The sequence below is a fragment of the Muscardinus avellanarius genome (genome assembly GCF_963383645.1).
Source record: "Muscardinus avellanarius genome assembly, chromosome: 4".
Lineage (NCBI taxonomy): Eukaryota > Metazoa > Chordata > Mammalia > Rodentia > Gliridae > Muscardinus > Muscardinus avellanarius.
The window spans coordinates 145,072,969-145,093,141 of record NC_137789.1 but is presented as its reverse complement, the minus strand read 5'-3'; the positions used below and the strand labels follow the sequence as shown (position 1 = coordinate 145,093,141).

The 20,173-nt window shown below is 47.0% G+C and overlaps 1 protein-coding gene and 1 long non-coding RNA gene across 26 annotated transcripts in view; one reads left to right on the top strand and one right to left on the bottom strand.

The window, feature by feature from the left end:
* LOC308262127 overlaps positions 1–20,173 on the top strand; it is a 253,083-nt gene that overhangs the window by 17,145 nt on the left and 215,765 nt on the right. The window lies entirely within an intron of this gene.
* Positions 13,397–20,173, bottom strand: part of TCF7L2 (transcription factor 7 like 2) — a gene marked incomplete at both ends in the record, with an annotated part of 212,447 nt that continues 205,670 nt past the window's right edge. For 11 of the 25 annotated variants that reach the window (XM_080694516.1, XM_080694517.1, XM_080694519.1 and 8 more), the window contains one exon: positions 13,741–13,820. In XM_080694516.1, coding sequence (XP_080550642.1) covers positions 13,741–13,820 — 80 coding nt within the window. Of the gene's footprint in view, positions 13,821–18,823; positions 18,897–19,538; positions 19,612–20,173 lie in introns of those variants that run through there. The other 14 variants (XM_080694523.1, XM_080694512.1, XM_080694530.1 and 11 more) reach the window with 3 other exon arrangements.

The following is a 20,173-nucleotide window of genomic DNA, read 5'->3' as shown; positions in this document are numbered from 1 at the left end:
CTACTCAGTGAGACTCTGTTTCAAAATAAAGAATAAAAAAAAATAGGGTTGGGAGGTGTAGCTCAGAGATAGAAAGGCCCTGGGTTCTATTCCCAGTACCACGCACACACAACAAAAAATAAAATAAAAAATAATAATAAATAAAAATAAAACAAGTGAGTTTTCTGGCATCTAAATTATACTTCAATAAGCGACTTGTTTTCAAAAAGGAAGAGCACAGGCTTGGGAATCTGAGACTCCGAGCTGCAGTTCTGATTCCCCTCCTCTAATGCCCCAGGCAAGTTGCTGCAGCCCTCGCTGTCCACATCTATAAAATGGGGTCGTGACCAGAGCTCTGGGAAGCTGTAAGGATCCAGTGAGATGTATTAGTTTGTACTGTGTCACCCTCACAGAATTCCTGACACTGGGTACTGTACAAAGAAAAGAAGTTTATTTTGGCTCAAGATTCAGGTGGCTGGAAAGTCCAAATAGCATGGTACAGGCGGCATCACAACATGATGGAGAAGCAGACCGGAAACTGGTCACATGGGAGGCCTCAGCTTTATAACAACACACCTTCTGATCACGTGAAGGTTAACCCACTCCCATAAAATGGGCATTCATCCCTGGGTGTGTGTGTGTGTGTGTGTGTGTGTGTGTGTGTGTGTGTGTGTTGGGGTGATCTAATCACCTCCCACTAGGCCTTACCTCTTAAAGATTCATCACCTCGCAATACCATTACACTGGGGACCAAGCCTCCAGCACATGGACCTGTGGCGGACACACACCCACATCCTAGCAGGCGTGCTCACAGCCCTCAGCACCGATGCGAGGGGCGGAGGGGAACGGCCTGGAGACCTGCGCCTGGGCAGGTGGGCAGGTGTGGAATTCCTTTTCATCGGTAGGCCTCCAGTAAGACAGCATCTCCTTGAGAGGCTGTCCTTGACCACTGAAGGTCAAGGCCTGCTTACCTCCCTGTGCCACTCACTGAAGTCTCAAGTGGCCCTTTGGCCGACCTGTTTACTCTCTGCCCCCTCCCCTTTACTGGAATGAGTGTCAGATGGGCAGGGACCATTCATTGTAAGGAAACTCACTAAGGTGCAAAGGAGGGACACTCACTTAAAATTGTTAATATTGGTCATCTACCAAATGAATGTGGCCGTATAGACTAAATTTGTTCATTAGAAAATCACAAGTTTCTGGAGGCTTCTTTACCTCAAAAGACTTCTCTGTTGGTTTCTCTGGGGGAAATTTGGCTTGATTCATTTACTGTGCCTGTGGAATGGTTCTTATTCTGAGAGTCAAGGCGCTCATGAAGCTACCAAAACACACGCAGCATGCTTCGTATGCAAGCAGGCATGTTTTCTTTGGGGTGGTCATTAGCACTTACCAGCATCTCAGAAGGTTCGAGAGGGAAGCAAGGTCATGGTGCTCTGGAGCTGTAGGCAAAGCGAAAACCCCCGAGTAGGGAGTCATGTTCCTAGACCTGCCGTCTCTCTCTCTCTCTCTCTCTCTCTCTCTCTCTCTCTCTCTCTCTCTCTCTCTCTCTCTCTCTCTCTCTCAAGTTCACCCCGTCTGAAGCTGTGGTCTTAACGGAGGAGTTGAGGCTGCGTAGTGCTGGGGAGTCTTCGTGACACTGCAATCAGACCAACTGAGCCAGGAGCCCAGGGAGAGATGTTGGCACCTAGAATAAGTTGAAATAAAAACCTGGAACTGTAGTACAGGCAAAGCAAGCTGCAAAGACGTCAAATGAGACAAAACCACCCGGCCCCTCTGTATCTACCTGAAGCAAAGCGAAGGGAGAAATGCAAAGAGGAGGGCCGGCTCAGACCAACCTCTAAAGTACCTGAGCGCAGGGCATTGTGGGTAGCATGCTGAGGATGTGATAACAGGCTGCTCCTGGTGGAGCAGGTGTGTGTGTGTGTGTGTGTGTGTGTGTGTGTGTGTATGTGTGTGTGTGTGTGTGCACGTGCACGCGTATACACACGTGCGCACATGCACCAGAGCTCTCCAGAGAAAGAGAGGAAGGAGAAAAACCAGTTATCTCCTATGAACAGACTTAACCTATCTACTGTCAAAACAGGGCAGAAGACAGCAAGGGACCCAGGAAATCAGATCCTACTCTAAACACGTGGCCCTTAAAGAATAAAAACAAGAAGGGAGAGGCCCAGGGAATGGGCAAGTTACACCTACCAAGCGACAAATCACTTGGAAAACATAAATACCTTCTCAAGGACACCCCTCCGCTAACGATGCTGAAGTGTTTTTCTTTCAAACGCCAGCAAGAAAATCCAAGGGATGAAACAAACTTCGCTTATTTTAGTTTCTACTCAATTACCTGTTAATGGAAAAAATCTGGCACCAGCCGTAATGAGGCAGGCATGAGCTCACTGGCGTGGGGGCCGGGCTGTCAGAGAGGGCTGCACAAGCGCGGCATTTATCTGCCTCTCTATAACCCTTTCAAGCCGCTGTCAGGGAGCCCACACGGAGCAGGCGGGAAAGGAGGAACTTGGAACCCGCTCCAGGCCTCCGAGGCCCTCTGGGGAAAGGAAAATTGTTGTTGGCAAGTCTGCCTGGCTCCAGAAATTGATCCAGTGCCCCCCGCTTGTCCGAGCGGCAGCAGACAGAGCTAAGAATTTTGTTATAATTAAATAACAGAGTGCTGATTGGTTGCTGGAGGTGGTCTAGAAACTGGTGTTTAAAAGCAGAGAGAACAACGGTTACTATTCATAGGAAAAGCCCAGAGTCTTAAAAATCCATCTGTTTCGTTCCCAAATTTAGGCCAAAAAAATGCTCACTTGCTGTCTTTAAAAATACCACCTGCTCTGCTATGTTGTATAATGTGCCATTATGTAAGTTGGGGGCGGGGCTGGGCAGAAGGATGCGGTGGTGATGGGCAGAGCCCCCTTCTTGAAGAAAACAGAGACATCCCTGCAGAGGGCCAGGCTGGCTGTTCCAAAGCCCCACCTTCTGCTTCGGATGCCCAACACCAGCCTGAGGCACCGAGTCTTACCAGAATCACCTCAGCAATCTGCCAGCAGAAGCCCCCAAATGCCAGACCCTGGTCATGACCAACACACATCCCCTACCCACCTGGCCGCAAGTTGGACATCAGGGGCTGCATCTGGCTGGCAGCTAGACTAGGTTGTGGTTCTACCCATAGCCCACCTCCACTGGGCTGCCAGTGAGGCTCAGGCTCCTGGGATCACAGGTAGGAGCATCGGGCCCTCTAAGCCACCAGTACATTTCCACCACATGCCTCACCCTTGGGTGCAGAGGCCACAGGACAGAGGGTCCTGATGGGACAGCCCTGTTTCTCTCAAGCAGACAAGATCCCAGACTTGCCTAGCCCTGACATTTCCCAAGCAGCTGAGAAATTTCAGACTTAGTCTCTTCTTAAGATTCTTATTCATAGAATAAATCGGGAAAATTAGCTCTAGACTCCCAGGCCTCGTTTTCATCCCCAATCTGCCACTTTGGGGCTGAGTGACCCTGAAAACATCACTGAGCTCCTCCCCATGACAATAGAAATGAGATTTACATCATTGTAACTGGGTGAAGAACAGATAAAATAAGGCAGCTGCTCCAGGTCCTGGGGTCCCAGCACGGTGCTGGGCACAGCAGAGGCATGGCACACAGGCAGCCACTGGGCTGCTACCTCCAGTTCTCCACAGCCAGGGTCCCCAAACCTGGACACTCAGACACAATTAGGAACAGGTCTTGGAGCAGGCAGAAAAATGAAAATTCTCCTCTCAAAGCAAGCAGTAGAGAATCCAAGATGGCAGGTAGTCCCCAGAACAATCCTGCTTTAGATTGCAAGGTACCCACAGCATCTAGCCTAGAGCTTGCCAGCGCCCGCTGGGTGGCTTTAGGCAAGACAGTCCTGGATCCTCTTCTCTGGGCTCTTAGAGACTAGTGGCTGCTCTTCCCTACAAAGCCCCTGCCAAAAGAGAGAGCCTATTTGGGGCCACACCCTCTTTGGGGAGTCCTTAGACCGCCCACCCCTGGTGGGAGATTAAACAAGAAATCCCAGGAACTGTGTGAGTCCCCTCCACACTCGCGCTCCAAGGGGCAGCAGTAATTCCACCAACATGCCCAGGGATTCCCATTCTTGCCCTTTCTCTTTTGACCTGGCACCCCAGGACGATTTCTAGCAGAATTATCTGAAAGTTATAAATAGGGATTGAATCCATTTAATTGTTATTTATCCCTACAGGCCATTCCAGAAGCCCTACTCCATCCACATTTTTTGCTGTGAATTTCCTGCCATATTTGGCCTCATAAAGCCATCAGGAATGTGGGTGAGGGGGTGGGCTGTACATAGCTTGTTTTGTTTTATTTTAAGTAGCAATCACCACTACCTTTTATTTGTGGAGGAAGTTTGCCTTGCTTAACCTGGATTCTTCATAATCCTATAAATCAAGCGAATGGGGCGTTAACAATATTTTCAAAACGCTTCTGCAGTGACTTGGGCGTGGTGACTCTGACCTCAGGTCCCACGTGGCCGGCCTGGCTGCAGTGTTCTGTCACTTGCCATGAACAACACACGGAACCTAGAGGCCATCGGTAACACCTCCAGCATTTTTGGTGGAGTGAAGCGTGGGCCAACTATGAGAAACAAGTCCAGAGGTCTCTACAGGCTTTGGGCGAGAACCACTCATCTGCTGCATGACAATCACAATCTATCTGTCTAGTCTATTGTTCACTGATGGACGGTTAGCTTAACCCAAAATGGGGCCATTATAAGTGAAGCCACTATGACCATCTAATCAGGTTAATGATACACTATTTAGATATCCCTTTCTGTGGAATACCTAGGTTCATTTCTGTTTTGTTTTTATTTTGCCCACTTTTAGCTAAGTATCTTTTCTTCTGCTTTTTAGGAATTCTGAATATTAGTCCTTTGTCAGGTATATGTTTTACAAATTTAACTTCTAGACTGCGGCTTGCTTTTCACTCTAAGTGGGTTTGTGATAAATATTCTTGCAAACTACTACTATAAAGTAGTTCTCCTAATTTGATAACATATCTATAAACACACACACACACACACACACACACACACACACAGCCAACACCGTACTTATGGTAAAATGGTGATTGCTTTTCCTTGAGTTCAGAAAAAAAGATAAGGATGCCAATGCCTCCATGACTAGTCAACACACTGCTGGAGATTGTTGCCGGTGCAAAAGACGTGAAATCTCTAGATTTCAGTTTACTCATGTATAAAATAAGAACAATAATGATACCTGCCTCGCAGAATTTTTTGGTAAGGATTAAATAAGATGTGAAAAGCGATTGATGCAATGCTTGGTAGATTACATTTTTTGTGCCCAATTATTCCTTCTGATACTAACACAGAATTATAGAAATGGTCATGCCCTTTGCCATTGACTTTACTGTCCCTCTAGCTTTGGGAAGAGTAGACTTTCTCTCCTGTTGTTGTGTGGCTGGCCACACATGCGTTCTGGCCAATGAATAGTGGTTGGAATTGGCAGTGGGCCACTTTCACACTGAATCCTTCAGAGGACTCATATATTTCTGCCATAACCTTAGGAAAAAATGTCAGGTAGCCAGGATTCTCAGATAAAGAGACAAATTGAACAAACCTGAACCCATGTTAGCCTGGAGCCAAGCTCAGCCAATCCTGTTAAAGTCACGGCAAACCCACAGATCTAATACCAAGAGAAAAAAAAGTTTGTTCTTGTAAGCCTCTGGTTATAGGATAGTGTGTTACACAGCATTATTGCAGAACTAGCTGATAAATACACTTGGCATATAATTAGTGCTCAATAAGTAGGAAATAATTCATTTAATATTCAGTTTTCTCAGCTGAAGACTGCAAATAATACTGTTCAAAAGATTAAGAGTACTAATATGCATGTAAAGAGTGATATTTCTGGCAGGGTGTGGTGGTACATGCCTGTAATCCAAGCACTTGGGAGGCTGAGATAGGAGGATCACAGGTTGAAGGTCAGCCTCAGCAACTTAATGAGACCCTGAGGAACTTAGCAAGACTTTATTTCAAATAAAAAAATTAAAAAGGATGGGGTGTAGCTCAGAGGTAGAAAGCCCCTGGATCAATCCCTGGTACCAATAACAACAACAATAAGTCTTCCAAAGTCAATTACATTTGGGAGATGTTGTAAGTAAGTGAAAGAGGAGTCTTTATGGCATATTTCCATGGAGCCTTATAAATTAATGATCAGTTTGAAGTGCTAAGAGGAAGCACGGCACAAAATGCTAAGCACAGATTTGATCTGGGAGACCATTCAGGACGAAGGCTCCATGGGGGTGATTTGGGAAGAGTTTGGTGACATATACTTAGTAAGATGCCACTGATAAACTTGATGAACTAGGCTTTATACACCAGGGATACTACATTTTATACACTAAAATTATTGTATTTAACATGTTATAGGTATTATTGTTTAGATTTGGCTTTTACATGCTTTTACTTTAACCATCCAGAGACAGATTCTATTTTCTATTTCATTCTTGTTTTTCTCTAATGCTGGCTTTGATTCATTAAATTGCTCTTCCAACCTACCAATGGGTTGCAGCCCATAAACTGGAAAACACTATATAATGTGTATGTACAATACTATAATAAATAATATTTAGTTGGGTATAAGTGGTGCACACCTATAATCCCAGTACTTGGTAGGCTGAGACAGGAGGATTACGCGTTGGAGGCCAGCCTCAGCAACATAACAAGACTCTGTTTCAAAATTAAAAATAAAAATGGCAAAGGGTGTAGCTTAGAAGTAGAATACCCCTGGGTTTAATCCCCAGTATCAAAAAAAATTAGATGTAATATTCATATACTTTAAATATTTTCAATTCTAAGATTCTCTAACTTCTAGTGTTGAGTCCAAAATAGCTTAATTTATGTAATTATCAAATCTTTATTATTATTACATACCCAGAAGTTAGAATGAGGGAAAAAAAATTTGCACAACCAAGAGAAAAAGCACATCATTGGTCTCATAGCAACAGCCTCCCCAGGGTACCACTGCACGAGCCCCGCCCCTGCCTCTCCCCAGCCACTCACCTGTTCTGGGTCTTCATCATGAGCTATGCATCGCTAGCCTTAGCTCTGCAGGCTCCTGGTCAGGCTGGCGGGTTCAAATCTTAGGCTGAGTTTCCCACATATGTGCTTCTGAAAAACCACCCAAGCTCTCTGAGTCTCACTTCCTACCTCTGTAAAATGAATGTAGAGACAATTTCTAGCCCCAGGAAAATTAGACGAGAAATGCAGGGTTTTTTTTTTTCTTCTTCTTCTTAGTATCTCTTTTCTTATTTTCTTACCTAAAAACCTTTTAAAAACTGCATCCTATAAGATGATGCAACGCTGAGCTCAGAGGGAAAAATGGGGACCATGCCGGCTTTATTCACAACCAAATGCCGGTGCCTAGCGCTGCATCTGGTGCAATAAGTGCCCAAAAATAGCTGTTGAGTGAACTCATGTGCTTACTCTTGGGTCCCATCAAGCATACTCATAAGATGCTGGCTTTTAAAAACCACAGCTCCAAGCTGGGCGTGGTGGCACATGCCTGTAATCCCAGTACTCAGGAGGGTGAGACAGGAGGATCACAGATTCAAGGACAACCTCAGCAAGTAGTAAGACTCTCATCAACCTATCAAGACCTTGTTTGAAAAATAAGGAGCCAGGCCTGGTGGCACAGGCTTGTAATCCCAGCATTCGGGAGGCTGAGACCAGAGGCTTGCGGTTCGCGGACAGCCTCAGCTACTTAGTGAGGCCCTCCGCAACTTAGTGAGACTCTGTTTCAAAATAAAGAATAAAAAATAGGGCAGGGGCTGTAGCTTGGAGGTCGCATGCCTCTGGGTTCCATCCCCAGACCGGCAAAAATATAAATAAATAAATGAAATAAAATAATAAAAATAAAATAAGGCTGGGGGTGTAGCAGGGAAGTAGAATGCCTCTGGGTTCAATCCCCAGTATCAAACAAAAAAACAGAGGTCCAGAGGCAGAACTTGCCAGCGCTGTCAGACCACGCATAGTGCGGCAGAATCCATGACAGGCCTGTGCCACCGCCCCGGGCCGGGGGAGGTAGGCCAGACGGAGGTGGGACGACAGAGGCTGACCTCAGAAGGGACTTCTTTAGGAATGGAATCCAGGGCTCTCCCCGTTCATTAGCCATCCCAGCTCAGAACTGCGGCACTTGCCTCGGGACACCATTCACTAGAGACTCTGAGGCTACTTCTTAGTTTCATTCCAAAGGACTTTAATTAAAACCCCATTTCTATACCATAAAAAAGACACCCCGACCAGGGTTACGGCTTCCAAATGGAAAAAAGTCATTTTTTTTTTTTTTTAGAGAGCCATTAAGTTTCAGGTAAAATAAATGGCAGTGGAAGAGTCACTAGGTCCTGGGCCATGTGCATGCAGCTCTCTATCGAGATTTTTTTGGTGGTTGTCTAAGAGCTAGAACTGCAGAATCCCAAGGGGAAATAAGTGAGACACAGAGTTGGGTGTGGCGGTGTATGCCCATAATCCCAATACTTGGGAGACTTAGACAGGAGGATCACAGGTTCAGAGGCCAGCCTTGGCAACTTAACAAGATTCTCAGCAACTTAGTAAGACCCTGTTTCAAAAACAAAAAAAACAGGGCTGGGGGTGAAGCTCACAGGTAGAGCACTCCTATATCCAGCCTCCAGTAACAAGGCATAGATTACTGGTGTTTGGATTTTGTGATCAAAAGGAAAAAAACTTTGACTTATCACTCCAGGCACTCTGTACTTTAGCTCTTTGACAGATTCTTATCTGTCAAGATAAATATTACCATCACCACATTTAGCCAAGTAATTACCCAAGGACACACTGGGAAGGTCACGCAGGACTCTCCTCTCTACTCCTCTTCCTCTTCTTCATCCAGAAGGAAGTCCCTGTGCCGCCTACATGCACCCACATCACCAGGCTCAAAAGTGAGCCTTGGAATATCTGCAGTGGAAACAAACCTCCTGCTATGATAATCACCTCTCACAGGCCTCTTCCAACAGCAGAGGGTCCTGTGTAAGACTCTGTGGTCGTCCCTGTAGCAGCAAGGCAGGCCGGAGGCCCTGAAAAGGAATGTCCACATCCTAATCCTAAAATCTGTATTACTCTACATGGCAAAAGACGCAATGAAAGATCTTAAGAGGCTTGGCCAGGATTATTCAGATGGGCCCAAAATATAATCACAGGCATCCTTATAAGAGAGAGGCAGAGGGAACCAGGGGACAGACGCAGAGGAGAAGGTGATGTGAAGATAGAGACAAGATTCCAGCGATGTAGAAACAAGCCAAGGAATGCCCAAGGCCATGGACCAGGAACCACGTGGCTCAGACGGGGAGTCAAGATCTCCTACGTGTTGACTCAGCGTCTCTTAGCAACACGAATCCAGAGATCTACTCTTAGAGATGAAATTGAAGGTGCTCAGCTTGGAGAGAAACCCTGGAGGCAAGAAGATATTAATCAGATGCAGGGAGGAAGGGGCAAAGGGCAGAACAGGGACCAGCATCTGGAAGACCAGAACGCAAACCGCTGAGGACAAGCCCAGAAAGGGAAGCTCCATGTTTGAGTAGAAGGAAGACTCTCAGACTATGGATCGAACACCGCGGGGCAGCTGAGCCTGTGGCCAGGGGTCCCAGAGCTGAACTTTGCAAACAGAGTTTCTAAAGCCTCGCCTGCCCTTGGGCTGGCTGAGGACAGAGAGGCTGCTTTTTTTGGTCTTTGGAACAAGGGTACAGTTACATCTCAGCTTGGCTGAAGGGCTAAGGAAGTCACCAACACCCTGGAAGTTGTGAGAACACAACATTGGTATGGAAAGTTTCTGTCTTTCCTTTTCACACGAAACACATGTTGAGTTGACCAACCTCTTTCCTTCCTTCTGTTGAGTACCCATATTGCGCCTGTGTGCCGGGCAGGGAACCAGGACTCTTATGCATAGCAGTTGAGTGTGAAGCCGTGCTCCTGACATTTTGGAGGGCTCTCTAGTTTTCAACTAGGATGATCCTGCCTCCCCACCCTGGACACTAGACCGTGGCATTTCTGGCAGCCATGGTGTAGGGTGCTACTGGCACTCAGTGGGTAGAACCCAGGGATATGGACAAAGACCCTACAACACACAGGACAGGTCGTCACGACGACCAACTACCCATTCCCAGTCAGCAGCGCTGGGGTTGAGATACACTGTGTCTTGAGCGGCTGGAGCAGGCAACACCCATGGGTGCAATGGTGGATGGTGAGCTACAGGGGAAGGAGAGACAAGGGAGGCAAGAGCACCCCAAGAAGAGGTGGCACGCTCCCTCACGGAGGGGGGAAGGTGGCGTCGACAAGAAGACCTGAGTATGAGGGCAGACTTTCTAGGCAAAAACAACAAACCTATTTGGGGTGGCTCAGGTCTCCAAGATGGCTAGAGGGAACTCGAGTGAGCAGGTAGGTAGGCGAGGCAGAGGAGGGGCTGGAAGAGAGGAAGGCCTTGGAAAGGCCAGCTCTACCACCTGCCAGGGACTAGAATTGGTGGTTAGCCTTAGGATTGACAGGGTGGCTTGGAGTCGAGTCTCCATTATGTCCCAACTCACCACCTCTACTACCCATGTAGTCTTGTACTAGACATTTAGAACTTCTAAATCCATTTTATTTGGCGAGGGGTACAAAAAAAGATGGAAGGAGATGAGGGAGGGTGTCTGCCTCAGGCGGCTACGTTACGCTTAAGCGAGAAAATGCACAGCTTGGCGCACCGCCACCAACATCACAGTGTTCTTATTTGTGTTTTCAAAGGTCACTCTGGGCTCAGTGTGCAGAATAAAACAGGGAAGGACAACCCCAAACACTCCTCGCTGGGAATATGTAGCAAAGCAAAAACAAAAGACCGAAATTCCACAGAACGAAAACAGAGCCCGGGCAAGGAAGAGCTTGGAAGGAGCTTCAGAGCCCTGGATGCAACACTGTGGTGGCCTAAAGCAACAGCAGCAACACCAGGAACAATCACCGTCCTTTGAAGGTACAGGTGTCCGAGATTCACAGGCCAGCAGATACAGCCATCCACCTCATCGGCGAGAGAGATGACATCCCGCGGAAACCCGGGGAGGATCTCTACTATGGCACTCGGGCCAGGACACAGCCACAGAACATGGGTCCCAGATAGCAGGAACCTCGGTGATGTGAATCGCCTCCACCCGTTTCTGCCATGCTGCTTGCTCACTGCTAGAGAGAGGGTTGCAGTCTGACACGCAGCATCTGTCCCTGCAGGCAGCTCCCAGGAAGAAGTACAGCTGCTTCCCCACCACCATCCCTAAGAAGAAACGGCATGGCTTCTTAAGTCCACTCTTGGGGAACGAAGTCTCATTCACCAGAAAGACATCCTTTCTGCTTTGCACCAGAAGTGAACTAATGGTAGTAGCAGAGTTGAATATGAAGAAAGACACCACGAGGACCCCATTTCTGCAAGTGAAGGGTGATACGAACCAAGTACACCAATGGGCATCCAGGATGGGGGAGGGGAGCCAGCCCTCAAAAGAGTTCAAGATCACTTTGGGGCATCTGTCACCACCCAACTACCCACACACTAAACACAGGGTTTCGGGGCCCACTTTGGGAAACTGTTTCTCCTGGTGCAGGTAGGTCCAGCGTCCAAAGAGATAAAAATCTAAACCACAGAGACAAGTGATCAGCCTTTAATCTGCACATACTAAGTTGCTTTTATTAATCCAGAACGGCATGCTACAGATACTGTACAGCATGAACATTTATTCATTACAAAAATGGCTTCCAAACCATTAAAAATGAACTTGGAATAAGAGCATAAAACGGAACAGTAACGTCACAACTGTTAGGAAACATTCAAAGTATTCACAAAAAATGTTATAGTTAGCATTTTAATAAACCAGAGAAAAATTGGAGACAGTTTTACAATCGCTTCATGTCAACTACAATGGCACTGAATGAACAGGTTTCAGCTTTATACAGCATTTTGCAACATCAACATGCCTAGGTTTTATTTATTTTTAAAGTTTGCTACCTACTTGTATGTAATAGGTGTACATAAAAGCAGCAGCTGGTTTTTCATTTAAGAGTAATCTAATATACAGAATTTTGGCCCTTAAGGGTTTATACCTCTTCATTTAAAATGCTTTCTGGACAATCTGCTACCAAACACATTTTTGTTATAGGTGACATTAAAACTACATACAAATCTACCTATGTAACATCACAGCAAAACATGATAAACAAAAAGTACAGCATCAAAAAGAGGGAGAAAGCTAAAGTCACTGAGAATTTTGGCACATAAAGTTTTGCACACAGACCATGTCCTAAGGGCGCAGGGCCACCTGACTAGGAGTTCGAAGGGGAAGGAGGGCGGCGCCCACTGCTGCGCAGACAGCTCCCAAGCTTCCCTCGCTAACGTTCAAGTCTTGTTTTACATAATGGCTTTTAAAGCAACTTTTGTTAATGCTACCGATCCTTAATGCGGCTATGAATGTCCTTTTGGCGGCATCTGGGTTTCATACACCAAAAAAAAAAAAAAAAAGTCAAAAAGGGAACAAAAAAATATATACACATTTATATATAAACTTAAAAACCTTGTACAAATGAGTTGTTATATATAAGATGCTTATGCTAAGGGGGAAAAAAACTTTATACAGTTTCAAGAAAAAAAAAAGGAAAACATATTTAAAAAGGGACAACGTACAGGTACGACGAGCAATCTCTAAAGCAATAAATACTACTGGTCCAACAGCGTTGTGATTCCATTAATTGTTGAGTAGCATCCCCCTCCCCCCAAAAAGAACAACACCATGGAACAAGGTATATTAACACATTTTAACCCTTTGTTTCTGTACATTTAAACAATAACAAGTAACATCACAATAAAAGTTGTTTCACACAGAAAACAAAAAATAAAAGTAACGGCACTGCATTCCTTGTGCCTGTGTGGTTTAAAAACCAGGTGTAAAATGATTGGTTCGCAAGCTCGTATTTAATACAAATAATACAGAACCAACTCCTTCTGGAGGGCTGCTTCAAAATCGCTTCTCTCTCTCTTTTTTTTTCTTTTTGTTTTTTAATCAGTCTTTTAAAACTAAGCTATCCGAACTACATAACAGTTATGTATATATATATATTTTTTTTAAACGCTACAAAGACTTTAAACAGCTGTTGATAAAAATTTTGGTAGAATCATGAGGTTCTTCTCTCGTCTACATATTTAAAAGGAGAAATTGAAATAAGAATAGGTCAAATATTGACCAATGAACTCGATAAACATCAACTCATGTAGCCACGTGTACAAAATTAAAGAGTACAAAAACAAAAGCTCTCCCAGTGCGGGGAGGGGGCCGCGGCGTGGGGCGAGAGGGCGAACCAAGACGGGGAACAGACACTCAAACCAGGCGAGGGGAGACGCTGGAGCTATTCTAAAGACTTGGTGACAAGGGACAGAGGCTGGGGCTGCGTCCCCGCCAGCGAGCTGTGGGAATGTAAGGAAGAAGTCGATGGCTGGACAAGGGAGGTGGTGGGGGCGCCGGGTGGCTGCCGGGCGGCAGGTGGCAGGTCCAGGGCCCCGTTGGGACAGAGGGCGGAGGCCTTGCCGTGGGCGGCCTCGGCCAGCAGGAGCGCGGGCGGCGGAGGCATGATGGACAGGTGGACCAGGGGATCGGGCTTCAGGGACAGCGAGAGCGGCTGGGTCTGCTCAGCCTGCGACTTGGCGTCAGGGGGAGGGGAGCCTAGCAGGTGTGGGGAGGGGGGCGGCGAGTCTAGTAGGCTTCCATCTGAAGAGGGTGGGCTGAGGCAGTGGCCTCCACCTTGTATGTAGCGAACGCACTTTTTTTTTCTCCTAGAAACAGGGGGAGAGAGTTATCCGTGAATAAGTCACCTATGAAGTCCCTTAATGAATGCCCCACAGCATGGCGCTCCCGGTGGCCAGACGGCAATTTAAAGGCTTCCGGGCTGTGCCTTCCCTTAACCAGGCCCGGCTCTAACTAGGTTTGCCATGGCAGATAAAATATTTAAGAGAACACCCAGCCCACCTCCACCCCGGCCCAAGTCTCCACGAGCAGACTGAAGGGCTCACCTAGAGACGGTAGCGCCCATTGGCCAGAAACTGGCTTCGTCTAAATTGAGATGAACAGAAAAGCTTGTTCCTCTTTCCACTTAGAAAGTGTCTTTTGACTTTCCTATCACATGACCTCGCCCTCCCTCCCCGTTTCCCTCCCCCGTGGCGTGTTTGTGTGCGTGTGCGTGCGTGTGTGTGTGTGTGTGTGTGTGTGTCTAAAAGAGAAAGACAGAGCTCCTTCCCCAGCCGCCTCTTATCAATATGAAACTCTCAGAGTGCTGACTGTTGAGCCCACAGAGCTGAAGGCAGCGCTAGCAAGAGGCTTAAAGGTTTTAACACACCACCACCGCGAGGCTGCTGGCGCCCAGAGAGCTTTCGGGCTTGTCTGTTAAGAACCACACCAAATCAAGAGAGGTCAGAATCAGGTGAGAAGGGGGGAGGGAACAAAAATAAAACAAAATAAACTTAAAAGAAAAACAAAACAAAACCAACCAAAAACAGGTAGAAGAGGAAAAACAAAGGTGGGGGAGGGGAGAAGAATAAGAAAAACAGAAAATGGTCCAAAGGAACGAGAATAACTGGTTGTATGGCCTGCAGGTTGTGGATTCAATTAACATTCAGAACTTAATTTTTGTTTCTGGTTTTTAAGTGTTGGGCTCCTCCCCCACCCCGTCGTGAGAAGGCTGGCAGGAGAGATGGGGAGGAGGGGTATCCTGCCCTCGTCAATATGCAGAGGCCCCGTGCAGGGTGCAGCACAAGCCGGTCATAGAGAAAGAAGTGGAGAGCAGGGAATCGCAGCACGGACCTTCCTGGGCTGGGTCATCGTGGTTAGTGTTTGAACCAGAAACACTAATTCTGCTCTGCACCAAAACCAGAATCTCCCCTCTCCACTCCCCGTCTATGTAAGAAATAGGAATGCGAATTTCAGAGTCTTCCTTGCTTATCATCAAAGGATGAGGTCAGGGGAAAATCAACTCAAGAAATTGGGCATGTGACTTCAAAGCCTCTCCCACCACTAATCCCAGTCTGATGGGATCATACTTGGTGGGAAAGGTGATCCTGAAGATCAACCCGCTAATGCTATAAAAATAATGCAGATACGGGAATGCGCTCATCCAAGCACCCTGATACATGCAGTCAGAACCATGGCTGCTAATGCTCCATCTCAAAACACGTGTGCAAGCGCTGGTCAGCCCTGGGCCATCGCAGAGCAGCCAAGATGCCGCCCCGCGAAGGCAAGCGCTGCTGGATGGTGTCACTGGCCTTTGAAAGGAAGGGGGCGTGCCGAGCTCCCCCTGGGTCTGGCCCCAGAGCTGTGCGATCAGCCCGTTAGTGCACAGGGCACGGAGTCCGCAAGATGGCAGAAGGGGAGGGAAGGAGAGGAGGGTAGAAGGCAGCATGCTCAGGCCTCCCTGCCGCCCAGAGGCTGAGACCCACTGGGGCTGGTGGCCATGGGTCTGTCTGTCCCCTCTGGGCCAGAAGGAACTCTGGGTGGGGTAGGTCACAGGCAGCCTCCTCTCACCCTCAGTTTGGGTAAGTTCCTTTTTCTCCCTGGGATAGACTGACATAGACTATGGGCTCCTCTTGTATCCAAGGAGCCAAGATAAATAGTCAAGCCTTTTGTTTTAAACCACCTTAGCCTGCAGATCAAAACATGCTCAGAAACTAAGGTGTCCATGCATTGTAAAAATGGGGGAAGGAAAGGAGGGGTTGGGAAGGGCATCAGCAAAACCAAGAAAGCAACAGGGGACATGAGAGGAAGGACAGGGGAAAGGAAAGGAGGGATGACCAGGGAGACAGGGGGGGCATCAAGCAGCATTCCAGGCTCTATTAGGGCGGAGTGAGAAGATGGGAAAGCAACTTGGTGGGCTCGAAACAGAGTCTGGTTAACATGTCCTCAAATGCCAAGTAAAATTAGAAGCCCTGTGTGGCCATCAGGAGCCCGGATTGGCTCGGAGCATTTCTGGAGCTTTCCTTGCCCCTCCCACCTCCTTAGGATGCAGAAGTTTCCAGATCAGGGGGATATATGTGGGGCATTTTGAACAGGGGACATGAAGACTATGACGAGAAAAATCCTGATAGGGAGCAAAAGGCCACTGGAACACACACACACATTTCTGATGCATCAGGAAATGTCCGGGTTTGCAACTGCTTTTCTCTTTTCTTTCTTTCTTTCTTTCCTTCTTTCTTTCTTTCTCTTTTTAAGCGCATTTAACTTATTGATGTTAGCATCAAGCCAGATGTGGTCCTGGCAAAATTAAAAAGGAAGAGCTGGGAAAAGGGGCAATAACTATTTATACAAAACCCATACTCCTAGCTACCCTGTCTAGGCTCCATCTCCAGTCAAAGCGCCGACTCTCAGACATCCATTTCTAGCTTCCTACATATTTATGCTCAAAAGAAACTAGGGGTTCTTCCTGATCCTATTTTGGAATGAAATTGTTAAAAAAAAAAAAAAAAAGATAGTGGAAAGCCGGGTGTGTTGGCACACACTTGTAATCCCTGCATTTGGGAGGCTGAGACAAGAGGATCGCAGTTCGCAACCAGCCCCAGCTACTTAGTGAGGCCCTTTGCAACTCAGTGAGACCCTGTTCCAAAATAAAGAATAAAAAACAGGGCTGAGGATGTAGTTCTGAGGTAGAATGCCCTGGGTTCCATTCCCAGTATTGGGGAGGGGGGGAAAGAAAAGAAAAAAAAGAAAAAATAGTGGAAATAAGTTTGCTAATACTATTCAAAGTATGGATAAATGTGTCCAACAGAAGAAAAATGGCTGCCAGGAATGTTCTAAGGAGGATTGGGATGGGAAGAAAAACTGGAGAATGGTAGGTGCCTATTGAACTCTTGCTCCCATGACCCCAAGCACCCATGACCTCAGCACCCATGCGAAGCTGACAGCCTAACCCTAACCTTAGCCCTCAAAGCTGCACTTTGGAAGACCACACCACTAAAGCACGAAGCATCTACAAAGGTTTGGGGTTGGCAGACTTTATTCTTTTTTGTAAAAACATCAAGAACATCCTGGTCTCTCAGGAAATACCCCACCCTGTCTTTAAGCGGTGTGGGCTGGGTCAGGGAAGGGATGCCTGTTCGGGTCAATGTTCGTAGTAACTTTTAAAAAGTTTAGCTTGCAGCAACTGCTTCTAACATACCAAAAAAAAAAAAAAAAAATCATAAACTACCCCTAGCCCCCTGAATAAAATAAACAGGGTGCCCAAACCAGCCTTCCTGTGAGGCGTACACAATGCTGGTGCCAGACATTTCTACAGATCAGAAGCCCTCTCACTGGAATGTCCCCCGTGCCTAGCCTGGATTAGCCACAGTAGGGTGTCTCAGCGGCTTCCAGAGCCAGTTATCTCTCCTCTCCCAGTGTATACAGTGTCGAAAAACTCGCTGCCAACATGGGAAGAAGAGCCCCATCTCCCCTGGCCGGTCCTAATTCTAAACCAATACAACCTCCATCAGCTTCATGGAAGCCCTCTCTGAGGTCCAGAGAAGCCCCCAAGCTGTGTTGAAGGAACACTTGCCCCTTCTGTGAACTCTCTGGAGAACTAGGGAGTTCCTTTCCTGCAGGATGTCTGTCAATGAGCAGAGGGGTGTCTGCTTGGTTCCCCGACAGAAAGGATTCTCAGGCCTCGCTCCCTTGTCTGCTGGGTCAACTGGAGGCCCGCTTCACCATCATCTCTCATACTGGCATCCGAGAAGGGGGTTAGAGACACAGCAGACTGGCGGGCATGCACGTGATGGAATGAACATCTGGTCTAACGTCTAGACACGAGCACATGGCGAAGGCATGGAGGAGGGACACGTGACGAGGGAGGCACTACAAACAGGACGCGTGTTCGGGGTGTTGAGATACCTACCATCATAATATTCCAAATTCAAAGACTGCTTGTATCAGAACAAAGAAACAACAAATTTAACCAAAGGTGGTCATTAAAGGAGAGGAAACGAGAGAGGAACTAGTGTGTAGCCCTCCACCAAGAAGGAAGAACCTAGACCTTCCCGAAGAACTCAGGTGGGGCGGGAACCTGCCGCTGGGACATGGGGCTGAATTTGGACTCCTCCGGGCTGCTCTGATTCGTTTTTGGAACCAGTGCCATATTGTACATCTGTACGGGCCTGCCGAGGCTACAGTGGGGGCCGCAGGCCTCGCCTCCCACAGTCCCTTAGCTGGTGCATGCCATCAATGCCGCGCTTCTTTTTAGCACTGTAAAACAAGGTCAGCTAACCAAGCTCCTCTGTGCAGACGTGTGTGGGATTATTATTATTTTTTAACATAAAACAATCAAAGATGGGGGAGGGGGAGTAAAAGGGGAAAAGCCTGCCCCAGAGCACTCCTCCAAGTGTCTTGATGCGAGGCACACAGGGATGCTATCGCTGCCAAGTTCAACTGCTTCAATCCTTGGGAGAGGGAGCTCTCTACGCTCAGCACACAGGTAACCGAGGTCCTGCTCGGGCCGGGCCAGTCCGGGACACTGGCTTGCAAAGGAAAAGCCCTGGTGCCAGCCCTTCCTTGTGTGTTAAGGTTGTGATCTCAGCCCCGCCACCAGGGATATGTTATTTGGAAGAGCAGGGGTCGGGGGAAGAGGGGAGAAGAGAGAGGAGAAGAGTGGGGAAAGGAAACGGCGTGAAACTAGCAAGGAAATCTGGAAGAGTGAGGATCATTAGTCGTTGATGCCAGTGTGGGAAGGAGATAGGAAGGAGGGCAAAATAAAGTGTCACACTAAGGCAGCAGAAGGAGAGATTGCTTTGATTTTCCCAAAGGCCTCGTGTTGGTCATATACCTGCATGGTTTGCACCATAAAGTCTGTCGGTCAAGCCCGAACAGTGCCCGACACTTCTTTGGAGTATTTGCATCTGTTAGCATAAGGTAAACACAAAAAAAAAATACAACACAATGGTGGGTCGTGCTCAGTTGGATGTGAAAATCTCAGCTATCGCTCACTTGTCTTCTACATCGCACCGTGGCTCTATTTGATAATCGTCCCTCGCCAAGGGCATGAAAGAAAAGGACTTCTATGAGTCAAACAAAAATCAAAATCAAATAAAACAATAAAGCACACACACACATACAAAAAAAAAAAAAAAACAACAACCAGAAACCAAAAAACGACAATGAAAAAAATAAATAAAAAGAGAAAGAGAAAGAGAGAAGAGGAGGGGAGAAGGTGACGTCGTTTGCTTCTACCTAGGCCAGGATGAGGATCCCGGGCTGTCAAGGAAGGGAGTTGGCAGGAAACATTCCCTGGGGGAGGGCGCGCTGGGTCTGCGGCCGCCGACCCGAGGAGACACACGGGATGCTGTTTTACAGTGGCATTTTGGCTAGCAGCAGCGGGAGAACAAGCACATCCCTCATCGAGCCCACACACTTGGCAGTGCCCCGCTCCCTCATCTCCTACGATCCACACACAGAGCTACGAAGCAACAGGCCCGAGAAGGGGGGAGGATGAAAGAGACCAGCTGCAAACCAGCACAGCGAATCTGGGAGACTATACACACCTGCAAGGGCCGCACCAGTTATTCTGTTGATCAAGGCCAAAGCGCGCTCGGCATTTCTTAGGAGCGCTCAGGTCTGAATGAGTTCAAGAAAGGAGCGAGCGGAGGAGGAAGAGGAGGAAGGGAGAGAGGAAGAAGAAGAGAGAGAGAGAAGAGAGAGAGGGGGAGGGAGGGGGGAGAGAGAGATACAAATAAGAAAAAAATAAAAATAAAAAAGGGAATAAATCAATGACCTGGTTACTAACGGCAAAATATTGACTTTTCGTTTTTTTTTTTTTTTTAACTTTCTTTCATTTAAAAAAAAAAGGTAAAAATCACAATCTTATTCAACTTGTGAAATTAGCTGTTGCAAATAAAGCTGCAGTATCCCTTCTTTAAGGACTGTCTCAGATTCGGTTTGAGCTGACAAAGGGAAGTTAGATACTGAAGAACTCTCAATTGGCTTTTTCCTTTTTTTTTTTTTTAAGTTCTGCTTTCCCTTGTTTTCTCTCATTTTTTCTCTTTTCTTTTTTGAAGAAGAAAATAAAGCGAAGGAGGGAATTAAGTTTGTAACATGCTTTTTTCTTCTCAGAGTACAACAGTTTAAAAAAGAAAAAAAACTACAAATAAAAACAGAATAAAATGAAACAAAACAGAAA